Source organism: Crinia signifera, chromosome 5, assembly GCF_055691185.1.
Source record: "Crinia signifera chromosome 5, ASM5569118v1, whole genome shotgun sequence".
Classification (NCBI taxonomy): domain Eukaryota; kingdom Metazoa; phylum Chordata; class Amphibia; order Anura; family Myobatrachidae; genus Crinia; species Crinia signifera.
In genome coordinates, this window is record NC_139221.1 from 155,881,364 (window position 1) to 155,901,768 (window position 20,405).

General features: G+C 45.1%; 1 protein-coding gene across 4 annotated transcripts in view; it reads right to left on the reverse strand.

Moving 5' to 3' along the window:
• Positions 1 to 20,405, reverse strand: part of TNS3 (tensin 3) — a 375,154-nt gene that overhangs the window by 279,753 nt on the left and 74,996 nt on the right. Inside the window, exon 1 of one of the 4 annotated variants that reach the window (XM_083188133.1) lies at positions 18,295 to 18,547. The exons of the other annotated variants lie outside the window; for them this stretch is intronic. Within the exon in view, the coding sequence (XP_083044259.1) occupies positions 18,295 to 18,345 (51 nt within the window). The 5' untranslated portion in view covers positions 18,346 to 18,547. Of the gene's footprint in view, positions 1 to 18,294; positions 18,548 to 20,405 lie in introns of those variants that run through there. 4 annotated transcript variants of the gene reach the window in all.

The following is a 20,405-nucleotide window of genomic DNA, read 5'->3' on the forward strand; positions in this document are numbered from 1 at the left end:
AACATACTTACCTTCCAGCGGTGGCTGCAGACCGACCATGTATCGCCAGCACTGAGAGCATCGGATGATATATATGCACACTCCCTCGTCCAGTCCTCTTTGCCAACAGGGATAATGATTCCTGTTGGCAAAGAGGACTGGACGTTTATGACTGGTCAATATTACCAGCTTTTCCCAACTGCCAGCAGACAGGGCCGGTGCTAGGTTACTTGGCACCTTAGGCAAAACCTTTGAAGAACCCCCCCCCCCCCCCTTCCCCATAATTTACATACATTCTGGATTTAAAAAAATACTCTTTAAAAAGCATATATTAGTATAAAATGCAATATATAAGTGTACAGTGCACAATAAATGAAAAAAAAAAACCACAATACCGTGTCTCTGGGGCAGATACAGCTGCCAGCCAGGGAGCACATGGAGGATGTCAGAGAAGTAGGAGACGAGGACCTGCAGGGCAGGCCTGCAGCTTGTAACTGGAAGCATATTGCATACTTACAGAGGGAGGTGGTGGGAGGTTGCTCCTCCCAGCGTCCTGACATGTAGGCGCCGGGCGGTCCGGGCAGCTGCAGCAGTGCTACTCAGCGCAGACTAGTAACTATGGTTACCGGCGGCCACGGCGGTGGGGGGGTGGGAGGGGGGCAGTGCGCCAGACGGGTGTTCGACGGCACAATGAATAGAAATAATTGCATAGCACCCGCACCTCTACCCCGTCCCCAGCCCCAAATAATCTCTGTGCTTGTGCGGGCATGAGGTCGGACAGGCGGCTGCTGTTGGAGGTGCCCGCTGAACAGAGAGCGCCCTCTAGTGGCCGGCGCTCTAGCCAGCTGCCTAGTGGTAGCGCCGGCCCAGCCAGCAGATTATTCATATATTTCATATATTTCAGCAGAGTTCATATATTTTATTGATTTTATTGAAATTGCCTGAAGGCATTTGTTCCACATAAAAACGTGTTGGGATATTAAAAACAACTTTTGCCTTACCCCTGATGAAGTCCTGTGTGACTAAACGCGTTGGGTTGGTTTTATGAATAAAGGATCTTTCATTTGATTGGAGTCTCCATCTTATCTTGAAAAGCGAACAAAAGAACGGCTTTCTAGAAACCTGATCATTGGATCAGTGGAATGGACTAACTGTACTAATTGGCTAGGTGGTACTTGTCATAGCAGACTCCGATAACCCCCATTTGTATCTCTGTACACCCCAGGTTCTCACTAACAGGAAATCCTTTTTGGAGGAGCTGCTACTCTTTTGGAACTTAGCGGACCACGAAGGTTAATCTATTTTGTTTGTCGTATATATATATATATATATACGACAAACAGGACAATATGACCTCCGTTCTGCGCTAATTCTATTAAGTGATCAGCTGCTGCTCCGATAAGGCTCTCATGTTAGTGAGAACCCAAGTCCAAGAAATAAAACAATAAGGTTTATCGGAGTGCGCTCTGTTTTAGTACCACCTAGCCAATAGCTATAATAATTGAATTCACATTATACAATGATCATACTTTATACAGAAGCTCTTGTCAAATCCCGGAATAAGACGTAGACTTCGTTGAAATAAGTAGTTCTTTATTTTAAAACCAACCCTGGTTGGTTTTAAAATAAAGAACTACTTATTTTAACAAAGTCTATGTCTTATTCCGGGAATTGACAAGAGAACTTCTATATGGGGGTAGCTGCCGCTGGGCAGAATTGACAGCCATTGACAGCCGGACAGAGAGCGAGGGGCTGCCCGGCTGCATTCAGAGCACTGCAGGTCCCGGCTATTTGAAATAATACCCCTTTCACACCCAAAAATGCAGGGACTTCCCCGGGAATATGGTCCTAGGATCATGCAGGGACATTCCCGGACTGGCCCCTTTTACACCAGCCTAGTCCCTGCATTTTCTGGGGAGAGAAATCCCCCCCCTTAACTGGCTATATTGTTTAAGTGGCTAGATCAGGGGTGGCCAACCGGTCCGAGGTAAAGAGCCAAAAAATATCGGCAATGAAGCCAAAGAGCCGGCATCATGCGCGCGCCAAAGGCGCGCGTGCCAAAAAGGGGTGTGGCCAGGGGAGTGGTCATATGACACAAGGGGGGTGGCTACATGACAGAACTTTATGCCCCCAGTGCCAGATATGCCCCCCACAGTGCTAGGTATGCCCCCAGTGCTACACATATATGCCCCACGGTGCCAGATATGCCCCCAGTGCCACACATATATGCCCAACGGTGCCAGATATGCCCATAGTGCCACACATATATGCCCCACGGTGCCAGATATGCCCCCACAGTGCCACACATATATGCCCCACGGTGCCAGATATGCCCCCACAGTGCCACACATATATGCCCCACGGTGCCAGATATGCCCCCACAGTGCCACACATATGACCCCACAGTGCCAGTTATGTGCCCAGTGCCAGGTATGTCCCCACAATGCCACACATATGCCCCCACAGTGCTAGTTATGTGCCCAGTGCCAGATATGTTACCACAATGCCACATATGACCCCCCACAGTGCTAGTTATGCCCCCAGTGATAATTTCCCAGCAGCAGCACTCACCGTTGTTGTTGCTGCTGCTGCCGGGCGGGGAGAGGACAGTCTGGCGTCCCCCTGCAGTCCGGTCATGTCGCCGAGGGGAGATCTCCTTCCCCTCTCACTTCCCTGTGACTGGGCCGTCCACCAATCAAATCTCGTGGGCCAGCTCCTGATTGGCTGCCGGCCCGCAAGCTGTGATTGGCGGTCGGCCAAGTCACAAGGATGCACAGTGAGGGATAGGAGAGATGCACGATGCACGGAATACCCTCAGAAGGTATTCGGGACTGGAACTGGCAGCGGGTGATGGGGGACGGACGGTGGGCGCCGCGTCGGGCAGCAGTGCGAGCAGGAGCCGCACATTTAAAGGGGGAGAGCCGCATGCGGCTCGAGAGCCGTGGGTTGGCCACCGCTGGGCTAGATCTTTGGGACCAACTGTCCCATTTACATGAGACCAGTATCATATCAGAAATCTGCCCACAGAGAACATGCTTTGGGGCACCAATATTTATTTTGCCTCCTGGCAACTGGGATGAATTTATGCCACTGCAATCATCGTTAATAAATATGGGAGAGCGCATCAATAACTATATTGAGTGTACACATTGGATGATATTGTGAGTGATATTACTCAGAATCTCCTTTCTGAGTGATATTGTGCACAATATCCTCTAGTGCAGTGGTAGCCAACCCTAGCCCTCGAGAGCTACCAACAGTGCACATTTTCCAGACAACCTAGCTGCTGCACAGCTGCACTCATTAATCACTGACACATTTTAAAAGATCCACAGATGGAGCTAATTAGCTCACTTGTGATTCTGTGAGGAGACCTGCAAAACATGCACTGTTGGTAGCTCTCTAGGACTAGGGTTGGCTACCCCAGCCCTATAGTGTGTATGGAGCTATAGAAAGAAATTGAGGTATGAACGATCCTGTTGTAAAACAGAGAGGGATCAATAAAGGAAAATCCAGATGCTTTAAATCGACATGTGTTTGTTCCACTTAACAATAACATAAATCCATGCTAGAGAAGCCAAGGGCAAACATTAGTTATGCAATTTACAAACTGAAATGAATTATTAGTGAAGATGACGTTATGGGGGGAGATTCATCAAAGCTTGTAGAGCGATAAAGTGGAGATAAACAGTACCAATCAGCAGAGGTGTAGGGGTTGGAATCATTGTGTAGACAGCAGAATGGTTAACATGCATTGAGGTTGATATGCATTAAGGTTGACATGGGCTAGGTCGACAGGGTCATTAGGTTGACACAAGCATTAGGTCGACGTGGGGACGTGGGGAAGGTCAACGTGGGGTTTTTCAGATTTTTTGGGGTCCCGAATTTCAACACAGTCAACATGGACACTGGGACATAGCACCACATCCCCTCACATGGCTCGCTATGCTCGGCACACTATTTTATACTCCCCATGGATACGGCATGGTGGGAGAATAAATACCGCCTGTCGGCACATGTCGGCACATGTCGGCTAAAAAATAAAATGCAAAAAACCCCATGTCGACCTTTTGACTCGACCTTCCCCATCAACCTAATGACCTTGTTGACCTACAGTCATGTCAACCTTAATGCATGTCAACCTAAATACATGTCGATCTAATGGTGTCGACCTAATGCTTGTTGACCATCTGCTTATAGACCTAGTGACTATCCCAGGTGTAGCGTGGAGCCTTGGTAACCAGAGCAAGTGAATGTCAAGACATGCACAAGGAAGAGGCATGGTCACACAATAGCACCCCCATTGTCGCAGGACAATCAGGGCCGGTGCTAGGCACCGGAGCGCCCCAGGCGGGGGCGCCCCGGAGCCCACCCGCTCCACCGGAGGGGGGGGGGGCTTTGCGATGCCGCGCCACTACAGGGGTGGGGTGCGATGCGGCCGCTGTTGCTGCATCGCTCCACTGCGGGGTTGAGGCGGCAGGTGGGCGGGCGGGATGCCGCCAAGTCATTCCACCGGGGGGAGGGGGGCAATGCGGTGGCAGCCGCCAAAGTTGCTGGGGGGGGGAAGGGTGACAGCAGCCACTCACCTTAAACCGTGGGGGTTCCTGTGCACAACGGCGGTGTTGGGATGGCGGGTGGGCGGCTGGGATGCCGCCAAGTCATACCACTGGGGGGGAAGGGGGGTCCCTGCTCCCGACTACCGCCCTCCAGTGGCCGGCGCCCTAGGCAAAAATGCCTAATCCTGCCTAGTGGTGGCGCCGGCCCTGAGGACAATGGTGTGTTCCATCAGTCACATGGTCCAAAGGTACATTCACAACCTGGGATCTAGCTGCTACCCATTTATCAGCCCTTCTCCCAAGTAGCTCCGCCCCCTCCATCCCATATAGCCTTGCCCCTTTGGCCCATGTAGTTTTTATTCCCTGCTGCTTTTGTTCTCTCAGTGGCTCGTAAGTGGGGAGGGAGCTCCATGCTGCCGGCTCCCCTGCTTGTTATATAGTGTGACAGGTGTAACAGCAGCCACAGAGGACAGCAGCAGAGGATGCAGAGCAGGGAGAGCGCCTCTCCAACCTGTTGCCCCCTGCATGCATCCTCTGCTAAGCGGCTACTGTCAGTTCTGTGTCACACTCTACAGTTTTCGGCTCCTGGAACTCGCACTTAAGTGGAGCCGCCCTCCCTATGCTCCTGCCAATTAGTCAGCATCTGTCAATTTACAGGCTGTGTTTGAAAAATTACAGTAGCTGATTGGTTGGTACTTTATCTCTCTACATTTTGGCCATTATTCTGATTGGTGTGCCCCATTGCAAATTCGCAACGGAGACCGATGCAGAAGATCTGCGCATAAGTGAATATGTGCATGTGCAGGACTTCTCTGCAGACGCCCACTCTGCCACTCACAGCGCGGTCAGCATACAGTAGGCAGGCAGGGGGCATTTGCTTACGTTACCTGCGTGTACCCACAAAAATGCTGGGTGTGCACAGGAAGATTCTGGGCGTCCCCATGCAAACGAGGGTGGCTAGTTGCCTTCTGGGGGTGGGCAGCTGACATCACCAGATGTCAGCTGCCCACTCTGTTCACGCAGCAGGGTGCCGCTAATCTAAGTCACCATAGAGTGTGTTAGATTAGCAAATCCGCGACCATCGAATGATGTCAGGAACCCATGCTGTGAATGGATGTATATGAAAATCATCCAATCGCAGCGATGCGGGGGAAATATGTGAAAAGTGGGGAGTGGCGAATGGCGGGCAGCGCTACAAAGCAGCGAAAACACTCTGCTTTGTGAGCCAAGCCTTAATTTCTCTCCAAGCAGTGGCGTAACTATAGCACCGCAGCCCCCGCGACCGCGGGGGGCGCTATGCATGTGCGGGCGCCGGGGGCTGCAGTGCTATAGTTACGTTACACCCCGCCGCACCAACCCCCTCAAACCCCCCCATCCCCAGTCTTTACCTGTGTTCAGTATGCGCTGCTCCCGGCTCCCTTCTTCTGCTGAGGACCACCACAAAATGGCCGCCCCCATATAGCACACAGTTCTCTGAAACTGTCTGCTGTATGGGGGCAGACATTTTGTGGTGGTCCTAATAGCAGAAGAAGGGAGCCGGGACCAGCGCATACTGAACCTAGGTAAGACTGCGGGGGTTGGTGCGGCGGGCGGAGGGGCGGGTGAGTGGCTGGGCGCCCTCCCTTTAACGGCGGGGGGGGGCGCCCAAAATGTAGTTACGCCGCTGTCTCCAAGCTTTGATAAATATTCCCTATATGTTTGGAAGCTTATTATCTGTAAGTTTTCACTTAGTTTACTTATCAGAGCTACAGTATGTATTCATGAATTACAAGAAATCCTTTTTGTGCAATTCTACTTCCTGTGTCCACTTGCGGCTTGCAGGGCTTTCCTCTGTGCGGGCAGTTGGCAACAATCTTATTTATGTAGTGGCGCACTGACTAACAGAATGTTAAAATGATACCTGAATATTATGTGTTATATAAAAAAATGTAGATTGCCTAATTTTGAATATTTTATTATAACACTTTTGTTAGTTAAAAAAAACTGTCTAATGCTGTGATTCCATGGATGACAATATTTCAATAACTTCCTTAGCAATAGAACCATGAATCATATCTCATCCTGTCACACATTTAATTTTGGTATGTGGAAAATGAGCTATCAGAATGGAGAAGTTTATCACATGTTGGGGAGATCTTACTTCCATTATTTATTTTTAAAAACACAATAGAAATTAAGCCAAAAAATCTAAGATAATAATTTATTTATGATTATTTTACTAAAAGTTAATTAATAATAATATTGTTTAAAGGTAAATATTTGGAATAATTGTAGCACAATTACAGTGGGGTGGGGGGTGTTAGTATTTGAAGCTGGCTTGACAATAGGGTGGGGGGGGGGGGGAAGATGCATCTTTGATCAATCAAATGTATCTATTCACTGCAGATGCGTGGGGAGCAACCAGAGCTTGATTAAGCATTCAGGGGGCCAGGAGCAGGGAAGCACTGCCCCCCTAACTGTGCACACTGTGTGTCTCCATCTCCATGAGGCAGCATCATCGGCCCGGGTCTGACGTACACTGTGATATAGAACCTACCTTGTGGATCCCACTATATCTGTTCCCTGGGTTCTCTAATGTAAATGTGCAGCAAACAATCCAGTTACCTATATAAAAAGTCTGAGCTTTGCAGACACAGAGGAAATTGGGATCTGATTTGCAGACAAAGAGAGCCTAATGGTTACATCATCTGCCCAGTACTCTCTGGAAATAAATAATTTACAGAATTCTGTGCACAAATTACATAGTAATAAAATATATAGGAGGTCTTTCCTTGCTTACTATAGAGCACAGGTTCTCAAACTTGGTCCCTGTGACTCCACACGGTTCATGTTTTCCAAGTCAGTTGGCGATACACAGTCAGTGGCGTAACTAGCAATTTTTCTCCCCCCAGCCAAAATAAGTTCTGGCGCCCCCCTCCTCCCCCCTCATTTTTTTTTTAAAATTCTAGCAGCCACCGGGGATCGAGCGGAGTAGGCAACGCCGCCTGGGTAGTGGGGATCAGGGGAAGCTGGACACTGATGTGTGTCACACATTCCCCGGCTAATAGCAAGCGGAGGTGAGCACGATCTCTCTCCCCCTCTCCCCTCCTTACCGCGTCCTGCCAGGTCCTTACCGAGTTTTCCACCTGCCACGCTGTTCCTGGCCACAGTGATCAGACAGCCTATCTGATCGCTGTGGCCAGGAGCGGCGAAGCAGGTGGAAAAACTGTACAGCATTGTACAATCGCCGTATCGCTGCACACAGCAGCGCTGCGCGCAAGCTGGAAGGGCAACGGGCATGGTGAAAGGGGGAGCGCTCTCTGGTGAGTCTGGCTATCTGTGTGAGGACGCTCAGTGAACCTGTCACTGCGTCCTCACACAGACAGCCAGAGAGCGCTCCCCCTTCCACCATGCCTGCTGCCCTTCCAGCTTGCGCGCATCGCTGCTGTGTATTCCGGGATCCTAGGTGGCAAATGTACAATGCTGTGTACAAGTTAACCTGCGCCCCGGTGGAGCCTGCTCCCCCCCACCATCGCTGGGGCTGCGGACTCCAAGTTACGCCACTGTACACAGTGCACCTGCTGGGTGACATGGAAAACGTGAACTGTGTGGGGTCCTGAGGACTAAGGGTCTGATTTATGTGCAGAGAGAGTTAGATCTGGGTGAGTTATTATGTTTCTGTGCAGGGTAAATACTGACTGCTTTATTGTACAAACCCCACCCAAATCTTACTCTCTCTGAACATATGCCCCACCTACAGTGCACATGTGCTTTGTGTATGAACCTGAATCACCCTCTAAGTTTGAGAAACTTTGCCATGGAGTGAGCGTAAGCTCTGAAAGCTGCCAGACAAGAGCTGAGCTCTAATAGCGGTAATTATTTGGTGAAGGATGGGGGTTGTGGTAAGCCATTGAGGGGAGAACGGAACTGTTCCAACATCCAAACCACCCTGCTCCCCAATCTACACACCACACTAACTCTACACATAGCAGTTTCACCTGCATTCTGCCCTTCAGGTGTATGCATAGTAACCCAGGTGAAATGTAATAGGATGAGATATTCAGAAAGTGAGAGATTTGGTAAGAAGTCTCCAGTTTTTTTTAAAGCGCCAATCATTTACACTTCAAAATCAAACTGGTTTTGCAGGGTAAATGATTGCCACTTTAAAAAAACGGGAGATTTCTTACCAAATCTCTCACTTTCTGAAATCTCTCATCCTATTACATTTCACTCCAGGTGTCTGGACAGCCCAGTTCCAGTTTCTCTTGCAGCACGGTGCATACCTCCCAACATGACCCATTCCAGGAAGGACACAATGCTCTGCTCCTGGACTTCCCTAATAATTTAGTATGCTATCACCTGTTTTAAACATGTCAATTGATTACAAAGGAGTTTCACCACAGGTTATGGCAATCATACATTAACAAGGAAGCTTATGAACAGAGCATTTTGTCCCTCCTGGAACTGGTTAGGACAGTGGTAGCCAACCCTAGCCCTCGAGAGCTACCAACAGTGCACATTTTCCAGACAACCTAGCTGCTGCACAGCTGCACTCATTAATCACTGACACATTTTAAAAGATGCACAGATGGAGCTAATTAGCTCACTTGTGATTCTGTGAGGAGACCTGCAAAACATTCACTGTTGGTAGCTCTCGAGGACTAGGGTTGGCTACACCAGGGTTAGGACATTTACATTCTAGGACTCTTCAGCCGCAGCATGCAACTGTGCTGCCTGTGGGTGTACTACTGCTGGCACAAGATCTGTGTTAGGGCAGCTAGAACTGGGAGCAACTGAGTGCAAGCTGGGCATTTAGTTGTAGGTTAAGTGTTTGGTGGGCATGCCATGTACATACAGAAAAACTGCAGAGATCAGCAGAAATGAATGATTTCAGATGGATCTAATTGGATTAATACATGTAGCCTATTTGAAATATGGCCTAAAACATTTAATAAATCAAACATTATGAAAAAAAATATTTTTTATAGGAAAACTGATAATACATTTTGCCTACCACCATAGTTGGTAGTCAAAAAAATAAAGGGAACACTAACAGAACACATCCTAGATCTCAATGGATCTCCTCCCAGACCTGGACTAAAGCATCCGCTAACTCCTGGACAGTCTGTGGTGCAACGTGGCGTTGGTGGATGAAGTGAGACATGATGTCCCAGATGTGCTCAATTGGATTCAGGTCTGGGGAACAGGCAGGCCAGTCCATAGCATCAATGCCTTCATCTTGCAGGAACTGCTGACACACTCCAGCCACATGAGGTCTAGCATTGTCTTGCATTAGGAGGAACCCCGGGCCATCCGCACCAGCATATTGTCTCACAAGTCTGAGGATCTCATCTCGGTACCTAATGGCTGTCAGGCTACTTCTGGCGAGCACATGGAGGGCTGTGTGGCCCCCCAAAGAAATGCCACCCCACACCATTACTGACCCACTGCCAAACCGGTCATGCTGGAGGATGTTGCAAGCAGCAGAACATTCTCCTTGGCGTCTCCAGACTCTGTCAAGTCTGTCAAATGCTCACTTTGAACCTGATTTCATCTGTGAAGAGCACAGGGCACCAGTGGCGAATTTGCCAATCTTGGTGTTCTCTGGAAAATGCCAAACATCCTGCAAGCACAACCCCCACCTGTGGATGTCGGGCCCTCATACCACCCTCATGGAGTCTGTTTCTGACCGTTTGAGTAGACACATGCACATTTGTGGCCTGCTGGAGGTCATTTGACAGGGCCCTGGCAGTGCTCATCCTGTTCCTCCTTGTACAAAGGCGGAGGCGGCGGTCCTGCTGCTGGGTTGTTGCCCTCCTATGGCCTCCTACGCGTCTCCTGATGTACTGGCCTGTCTCCTGGTAGCACCTCCATGCTCTGGACACTACGCTGACAGATACAGCTAACCATCTTGCCACATGTTGCATTGATGTGCCATCCTGGATGAGCTGCTCTACCTGAGCTGTGTGGGTTAGTAGACTCCATCTCATGCTAACACTAGAGTGAAAGCACCGCCAGCTTTCAAAAGTGACCAAAACATCAGACAGAAAGCATAGGAGCTGAGAAGTGGTCTGTAGTCACCGCCTGCAGAACAACTCCTTTATTGGGGGTGTCTTGCTATTTGGCTATAATTTCCACCTATTGTCTATTCCATTTGCACAACAGCATGCAAAATTGATTGTCAATCAGTGTTTTTTCGTAATTGGACAGTTTGATTTCACAGAAGTGTGATTGACTTGGAGTTACATTGTGATGTTCCCTTTATTTTTTTGAGCAGTATATATATATATATATATATATATATATATAAATATGTATGTATATATATATATATATATATATATATATATATATAATTCTGTACGCAAGCAGCAGTAGCAGCACTCTGTGTAACAAACCAAAGATCCACATTAAGTAGCGCAACGTTTCATTATTTAATCATCATCGTTGTTCATTTGATGGCATCGCTTTGCGCCTGTATCCATGGTACAGCATCAACGTTGTGCGAGTGCAGTGGTGACGCCGATTGATTTACATTGGTCTTCTGCTTCCGTTGCTGTGAGGCTGCGTGCACATTTGGTTTGGGGGATATAAGGTGAGCGATTATTTGTAATTTTAAAGCCTGATGACGATTAAATACTGAAACGTTGCTACGTAATGTCCTGCTGGGTCTTTGATTTCTTACACTGAGTACTGCTACTGCTGCTTGTGTGCAGCGTGAGTATTGTATTGTGACCTTATCTATTAAGAGTCTGTAGCTGGCACCAGGACAGTATACCGGATAACAGTATGCGTGGCCATATATATGAATTTGCACAGCACTTGTGCACTTTCCATCCACGTCCTGATGAAAAGACAATACAAGTCTTGAAACGTTGCCGATGGTCTGACAATGTTTCTTTGTGCACCATAAATGCTTAAATAACCTAAGCCGTGAGAGTGCCGCTTCTTTCTTGTGGACCCCGCAAAAGGTCTCAAGATAACTGCACCTGTAAACAACACAGAACACCATGTTGAATACTGTTCTGTGTTGTTTATTGATATATCCTATTAGGACCGGAGTGACACCAACCACAACCCACTCGTGTCAATTTCGGAAGGCACCCGGCAAGTACCTGCTCCTCATGTGATTGAGTGCCGGTCTACTATCTGCTATATATATATATAGGGGCTTCTGTACTTCTGATTTTCCTATAACTGTGTTGACCCAGTTGGATTAAAACTCTTCTTTGCTTTTATCACAAGGCTGATTTGTGATTGTGGCGAGTGCTCTGCTTCTACACCACTGTGTGTGGATCTCTTGGATTTATATATATATATACAGTGGTCGAAGTGGGGCGGTATACGGGGGTATGGCATACCCCCACTTTAATCTGAAGATAAAAAAAAAAGTTTTTTTCCCCCTCAGGATGCTCTCTGATCACTCAGCAGCACATATTGTGCTTTTGTAATACCCCTGTACAACGGGGCAGTCTGGCAGGGGACGTTGATGGACAGGGGGGTGTCCGAAGGTGCGCACTATATTCACTCTTTACTTTTCCATACCCCCACTTCAAAATTTCCATACCCCCACTTCAAAATGTCCACTTCGACCACTGTATATATATATATATATATATATATATATATATATATATATATATATAGTTGTTTAGCCAGGATGCAGACAGCGGCACTCTTCTGGAATTTATAAAGTGCTTTATTTGGTACTCCAACGTTTCGGGGTTCAAGCCCCCGTCTTCAAGGAGAGAAACAACAGTGATACAATACATGGTTAGGTCCTACCTTAAATACCAGAGGCAGGAGGCGTGCAAGTGCGTTCCGTCCGTGGCACGCGTCTCAGCTGTCTTCCGGGTGTCTGAACTTCCGGATTGCGGGTGACGTGGTTGGCGTCAGCGTTGCTAGGCTGCACGCTGCTGCGGCTACGTTTTTAGGTTTGTTTACAATCACCTTAGATACTGCTGTGCTGCGGCCACGGAGGGAGCTATAAACAAAAATAAACAAAAGTGAATAATGAAAATGTGAATAAAAAATGATAACATGTTTGGGACATACGTTTACAGTGCTACATGATTTCTAGTGCACTAAATATTGGTCTATATTACATTATGCACATAACGCTGGTCGGATGCTCAATTATATGGCCATTTGTATATTCCTCTAGTGCCTACTAAACTGACTTATTGCTGGAAATATTATAAGTAGTGGGCCTATATACTCTACATAACAAGATTTAATACTTTGAGAAGAGTTATTCAAATAAAAATGTTCCATGAGAGTCTCTCATTTAACCCCTTGGGGTTGCAGGTGTCCAACAGGTATATCCATTTCATTTCCCTTTGGAGTAGGGTGCCCACTCGGTCTCCGCCTCTCTGTTTAAGTGGGATATGGTCTATGATGATATGTTTTAGGTCCGTGATGGAATGTCCTTTTTCTAGGAAATGGCGTGCAACAGGTTGGTCTGATTTTTTCTTAGTAATTGCCGCCTTTATCGCCGACCGATGTTGGGCCATTCTTTCTCGGACCGTGCAGATGGTCTTTCCCACGTACATTAGTTTACAGGGGCATGTTATTATATATACTACATGTGTGGAGAGACAGTTGAGTACATGGCGGATTCTGTATTCTATGGTGCCTGCTGAGTTGGTGAAAAATTTGCCAGTGGTCATATTGTTGCATGTCGTGCATTTCAGGCACTTATAGCAACCTGGGGCCCGTGTCAAGAATCCTGTTCTCTGGGCTGGGGCTGTGAAATTGGATATATCTGTATGCACCAGATGGTCTTTTAGGTTCCTTCCCCGTGTATGACACACCATTGGTCTTTTGTTTTTCATGGTGGGGAGTTCTATGTCCGTTTTTACGATGGGCCACAATGCCCTGGAGGCTCTTGACACAATCGCACTTGTAGTGTTATATTTGGATACCCATGGGATAGTGGTGTTTGTTTGTTTTTTCTGATGTTTTAGAAGGTCTTCTCTTTTCATCGCCAATACCTCCATTTTTTGTCCCTCCAGTTGTTTCTTGTCATACCCCCTGCTTAAGAATTTGAGGACCAACTTGTCCAATTCTTCTGGGAGTTTTTGGCTGTTGCTGGTGATCCTAGCTGTACGGATCATTTGGGAGCGTGGTAGCCCTTTTATTAGGGATTTTGGATGATGGCTATTGGATCGGAGGAGTGTGTTTTTATCTGTAGGTTTGGAATATATGGCAGTGTGTAACCGTCCTCCTTCTATAGTGACATTTACATCGAGATAATTTATCGAGGTTCTTGAATATTGATAGGTCACTTTGATCGGGGATTCTCTGGAGTTGATGCCGGTAATCAATTCCATCAGTTGTACTTCATCCCCGGTCCATAAAAAGAAGAGATCGTCGATAAATCTGCAGTATCCCTTGATTTTAGATGCATGGTCTGGATTATCAAAAAACATATGCTGCTCCTCTGAAAACATGAAAGTATTGGCAAATGATGGTGACACGTTGCTTCCCATGGAGCATCCATTTAACTGTAAATAAAAGTTACTGTCAAATAAAAAATAATTTCTTTTTAATGTAAGTTCCAATAACCGTATAAACAGTTGGATGTCAAGCCCCTTGAAATTTTCTTTAATGAGAAATTCTTGCATCGTGTGCAGACCTGTTGTGTGTGGTATTGTGGTATATAAACTGCACACATCTAGTACCACCAGAAATGTTTCATCAGGAAGTTGTTCAATGGTGTTTAATCTGTTAAGAAAGTCTGTCGTATCCTGAATATACGTGCTTTGTTTTTTTATTAGAGGTTGTAGTAATCCGTCTAGGAATATTGATACAGGCTGGTAGAGTGAGTTTTGCGCCGATATGATCGGGCGTCCAGGAGGTTTTCTTAAATCCTTATGTACCTTAGGTACTGTATACAGTATGGGAACTACTGGGTGTTCTTGACTCAAGGCCTGTTTCAATTTGGACGATATTAGTTCATCCTTGTTTGATTGTTCTAACAAGGTGTCCAGTTCTTGCTTGTATTTTATTGTAGGGTCAGTAGCCAGTTTTTGATATGTACTAGAATCTGCCAGTTGTTGTAAGATTTCTTGGCGGTAATAATCGATGTCCTGGATTACTATTGCCCCGCCCTTATCGGCGGGGCGTATTACCACATCTCTGTACGAGCTCAGGTCCTTCAATGCAATCCACTCACTTTTTGTTAAATTATAATGATTCGTTGTATTTGCATTGTGATACCGCATGACTGATTCGTCCATTAGTCGTGTGTAAGTTTTTATGGACGCATTGCTTGATGTAGGGTCGAATTGGGATTTGTGTCTTCCATTTATGAATTCTTGGTGTAGGAGTACATTAATAGGTTCTGGTTGATGTTGAAAGAATTCCTGGAGTCTTAGTTTTCTTGAGAATCGATATAGATCCTTTTTCCACTCGAACTCCTGGAATCCGGTTGTCGGGACGAAAGATAGCCCCTTATCCAAAACCCTTTGTTCCATCGCAGTCAGTTGTCGTTTTGATAGATTGATAATCATTGTGGGGACTTCGCCTTTCTTGCCATATAGCCTCTTGTTCTGGCCTCCCCTACGTGTTGTTGGCCTCTGCCTTTTCGGGCACGTGGGGGTTTGGCACTTACCCCTAAAGGGACGTCTGATGCGATGGCTGCTCCTTCTGAATCCAATTGGCCCATGTCTGTATCGCTATTAGATGACATCTGGGGGTGACTTCTCGTTTCTCGCCTCCTTCTCCACCCCTGTGCTGTTTTGGGGGTGTAGGTGCGTTGAGTGTCGCCTCAACAAGGATGAACTAATATCGTCCAAATTGAAACAGGCCTTGAGTCAAGAACACCCAGTAGTTCCCATACTGTATACAGTACCTAAGGTACATAAGGATTTAAGAAAACCTCCTGGACGCCCGATCATATCGGCGCAAAACTCACTCTACCAGCCTGTATCAATATTCCTAGACGGATTACTACAACCTCTAATAAAAAAACAAAGCACGTATATTCAGGATACGACAGACTTTCTTAACAGATTAAACACCATTGAACAACTTCCTGATGAAACATTTCTGGTGGTACTAGATGTGTGCAGTTTATATACCACAATACCACACACAACAGGTCTGCACACGATGCAAGAATTTCTCATTAAAGAAAATTTCAAGGGGCTTGACATCCAACTGTTTATACGGTTATTGGAACTTACATTAAAAAGAAATTATTTTTTATTTGACAGTAACTTTTATTTACAGTTAAATGGATGCTCCATGGGAAGCAACGTGTCACCATCATTTGCCAATACTTTCATGTTTTCAGAGGAGCAGCATATGTTTTTTGATAATCCAGACCATGCATCTAAAATCAAGGGATACTGCAGATTTATCGACGATCTCTTCTTTTTATGGACCGGGGATGAAGTACAACTGATGGAATTGATTACCGGCATCAACTCCAGAGAATCCCCGATCAAAGTGACCTATCAATATTCAAGAACCTCGATAAATTATCTCGATGTAAATGTCACTATAGAAGGAGGACGGTTACACACTGCCATATATTCCAAACCTACAGATAAAAACACACTCCTCCGATCCAATAGCCATCATCCAAAATCCCTAATAAAAGGGCTACCACGCTCCCAAATGATCCGTACAGCTAGGATCACCAGCAACAGCCAAAAACTCCCAGAAGAATTGGACAAGTTGGTCCTCAAATTCTTAAGCAGGGGGTATGACAAGAAACAACTGGAGGGACAAAAAATGGAGGTATTGGCGATGAAAAGAGAAGACCTTCTAAAACATCAGAAAAAACAAACAAACACCACTATCCCATGGGTATCCAAATATAACACTACAAGTGCGATTGTGTCAAGAGCCTCCAGGGCATTGTGGCCCATCGTAAAAACGGACATAGAACTCCCCACCATGAAAAACAAAAGACCAATGGTGTGTCATACACGGGGAAGGAACCTAAAAGACCATCTGGTGCATACAGATATATCCAATTTCACAGCCCCAGCCCAGAGAACAGGATTCTTGACACGGGCCCCAGGTTGCTATAAGTGCCTGAAATGCACGACATGCAACAATATGACCACTGGCAAATTTTTCACCAACTCAGCAGGCACCATAGAATACAGAATCCGCCATGTACTCAACTGTCTCTCCACACATGTAGTATATATAATAACATGCCCCTGTAAACTAATGTACGTGGGAAAGACCATCTGCACGGTCCGAGAAAGAATGGCCCAACATCGGTCGGCGATAAAGGCGGCAATTACTAAGAAAAAATCAGACCAACCTGTTGCACGCCATTTCCTAGAAAAAGGACATTCCATCACGGACCTAAAACATATCATCATAGACCATATCCCACTTAAACAGAGAGGCGGAGACCGAGCGGGCACCCTACTCCAAAGGGAAATGAAATGGATATACCTGTTGGACACCTGCAACCCCAAGGGGTTAAATGAGAGACTCTCATGGAACATTTTTATTTGAATAACTCTTCTCAAAGTATTAAATCTTGTTATGTAGAGTATATAGGCCCACTACTTATAATATTTCCAGCAATAAGTCAGTTTAGTAGGCACTAGAGGAATATACAAATGGCCATATAATTGAGCATCCGACCAGCGTTATGTGCATAATGTAATATAGACCAATATTTAGTGCACTAGAAATCATGTAGCACTGTAAACGTATGTCCCAAACATGTTATCATTTTTTATTCACATTTTCATTATTCACTTTTGTTTATTTTTGTTTATAGCTCCCTCCGTGGCCGCAGCACAGCAGTATCTAAGGTGATTGTAAACAAACCTAAAAACGTAGCCGCAGCAGCGTGCAGCCTAGCAACGCTGACGCCAACCACGTCACCCGCAATCCGGAAGTTCAGACACCCGGAAGACAGCTGAGACGCGTGCCACGGACGGAACGCACTTGCACGCCTCCTGCCTCTGGTATTTAAGGTAGGACCTAACCATGTATTGTATCACTGTTGTTTCTCTCCTTGAAGACGGGGGCTTGAACCCCGAAACGTTGGAGTACCAAATAAAGCACTTTATAAATTCCAGAAGAGTGCCGCTGTCTGCATCCTGGCTAAACAACTATATCAATCTATCCGGAAGGCACCCTGGACGTTGCACTCATACAAGGAGTGCCGGGCTGAACAGATTTTGTATATATATATATATATATATGCCGTAATGTCTCATATCACACATTGTAGACACTATAGGGGACTCCCTACAAAGACATACACTCAGCACCAGTGCCTTCTTTATGCTTCGTAATGGTGACTATGGTACTGTAAACCAAATGCATAAACATACCTTACATCTATATATTTTTGTTTTGTTCCTAATTTGTATTGTACCACATTTGTGACCCCACACACAATTACAATGGCATACACCAGCATCAAGTCTTTACAGTAAGCATCATGAGGATAATAAAAAAAAACATGCAATATTGCTAATCATTGTACTCTTTCCTTGTATAAATTATTTCTCACTAATAATCAGGGAAAAATAATGATACATGAATTGTTAATTTGTCATATCAAATAGCTATTAGTTCGTTAAGTCCTAGGTCAATATCAGTTCTTAATAGCAACCAACAAATATATAAATAAATACCAGAATTATAGTACGAGTCAGTCCTCTTACTACTTTACAAGCCTTTGAATGAATCTGCTGCCATTACAGAAAACTTTTTTTCAACAACATTTTTATCACCATAAGGGTTTTTAGAAAAAGGGACACATTGTTAAATGTACAAACCACTCACATACCTTAATCCTGATTTTATGATGCTTCTGAAATGATATTGTATAGTAATCCATAGCGGTTCATTGAATCTTCAAGCATTTTTTAAAAACAGTATCCCTTTCTTGTAAATCAAAACAGGTAGGCACTTTTATCCTTTTCCCCAAGGTTAGGAAAATATGCAAATTAAAGGTAAGCAAGAACCTGACCTTTTAAACTAAGCTAAGCATGTGCTTTGTATTTGCTACAGGCTGTGCTTAAATTATTTCGGCAATTTTTTCTATGTGATCCCAGGCAGACCACATTGTTCCTCTCTGAGCTAGGATAACAAGTAGGACGTTTGTCAAAAACTGTCAGCTGATGAAATGTAGCCTTTCCTCTCCTTCAGTGGGAGGGGTTTTGGATCACTGAGCGGTATGGATACAATAACAAGGAAACAAAGTTTGGATGATTTTCATTTGGAAAGACTTAGGTGTTATACTATCATTTGCAAAAAGTAGCAAATGCAACAAAACAGGTCTTCCTCTGTTCTATATAATACAAGACACTGATTACGCCATTTACTTACTAAGCTGACAAATATACTACAAGTTATTCATAAACTTACATTACTAATCTGTTTTTAAAAAGTACATATAAGTTACCGGAAAAATACACAGATTTACTGTATTTAGGCCTCGCAGGAAATGCTATAGTAAAGCAACTTGGGTTTCTCTTATAGTGCATACACTCTGGAAGATGTATGCACTGAGAGATATTGGTGACCAAGAAATTCCCCCGTGTTCTGGACGAAAGATGTGCATACACACTGAACTATTTGTCCAACGAAGATTAAAAAAAAAAGATATCTAAATTAAGCTGCCTGCACAGTCAATGAACAACCTTGATGAACGACCCGCGGGTACACGCATCATCATTTGTGGTTCATAGCAGAAACACTGAACGACATTTTGACCAATATTGTTCAGAAGGGCCAAAATGAACGATCTTGGTCGAAAAAGTCATAGAGTGTGTATGCACCCAAAGAGAAGAGGTGGCTTTCTTCTCGTTGAGGTCAGGTCAGAAGAACTGTCGATTATTTATATATATATATATCCTGAGTCGATCCGGCACTCAGCCACATAGAGTTAATGAACCTGAGTGCCTTTTCAGAAATAATATAATCAGCAGATGTGGAGGTAACCTTGCGGGCTCCAACGAACGGCACTTCAGGATTTAGAAAGAACGTGTGTTTATTACAACGTTTCGGGGCAGCTTGCACCCCGTCGTCAGGTGAACGATTGCTGTTCACCTGACGACGGGGTGCAAGCCGCCCGAAACGTTGTAATAAACACATTCTTTCTAAATCCTGAAGTGCTGTTCGTTGGAGCCGGCAAGGTTACCTCCACATCTGCTGATTATATATATATATATATATATATATATATATATATATATATATATACGATGATATGGTTCTGGCACTCACTGCATACTGTGCAAACTGTTCCCGGTGCCTTCCGACCAGTAACTCCTACCACGGAGCTGCTGAACATAGACGGTATTGCGGCGGCACTCGGTCAAATAAAACACAAAAACACACAGAAACGGCCTGATTGCAATCAGGCCGTTTCTGTGTGTTTTTGTGTTTTATTTGACCGAGTGCCGCCGCAATACCGTCTATATATATATATATATATATATATATATATATATATATATATACACATTTTTTATATTTTTACATTTATATAGACAATATTTTAATTGTTTGGGATGGACCAATCTCAGAACTTGATGATAACGTACGATTCTCAATATTCCACAGAATAACGCGCAACTGCAATCTAAAGGAAGTCAGAGATACCCATATGATGATCTACTCTGATAGATTCAAAGAGAAGGGAAATCTGACACATACTGTATAATGGACAAAGTAGACCAGAGAGCCAAACAACTGGGAAGAAATGCCATTCTCAGCTATAACAGAAAATAACCTAAAAATACAGGACACAACTTCATAACTACATATAACCATTATGAGAAAGTTATTAGGGAAGCACTCAATAAACACTGCACTGATTCTGATGATGGACCCGGTATTTAAAGATCATCTACCCACAAGTTCACAAGTAGTGTTTCTCAAAAATCCAAGAAC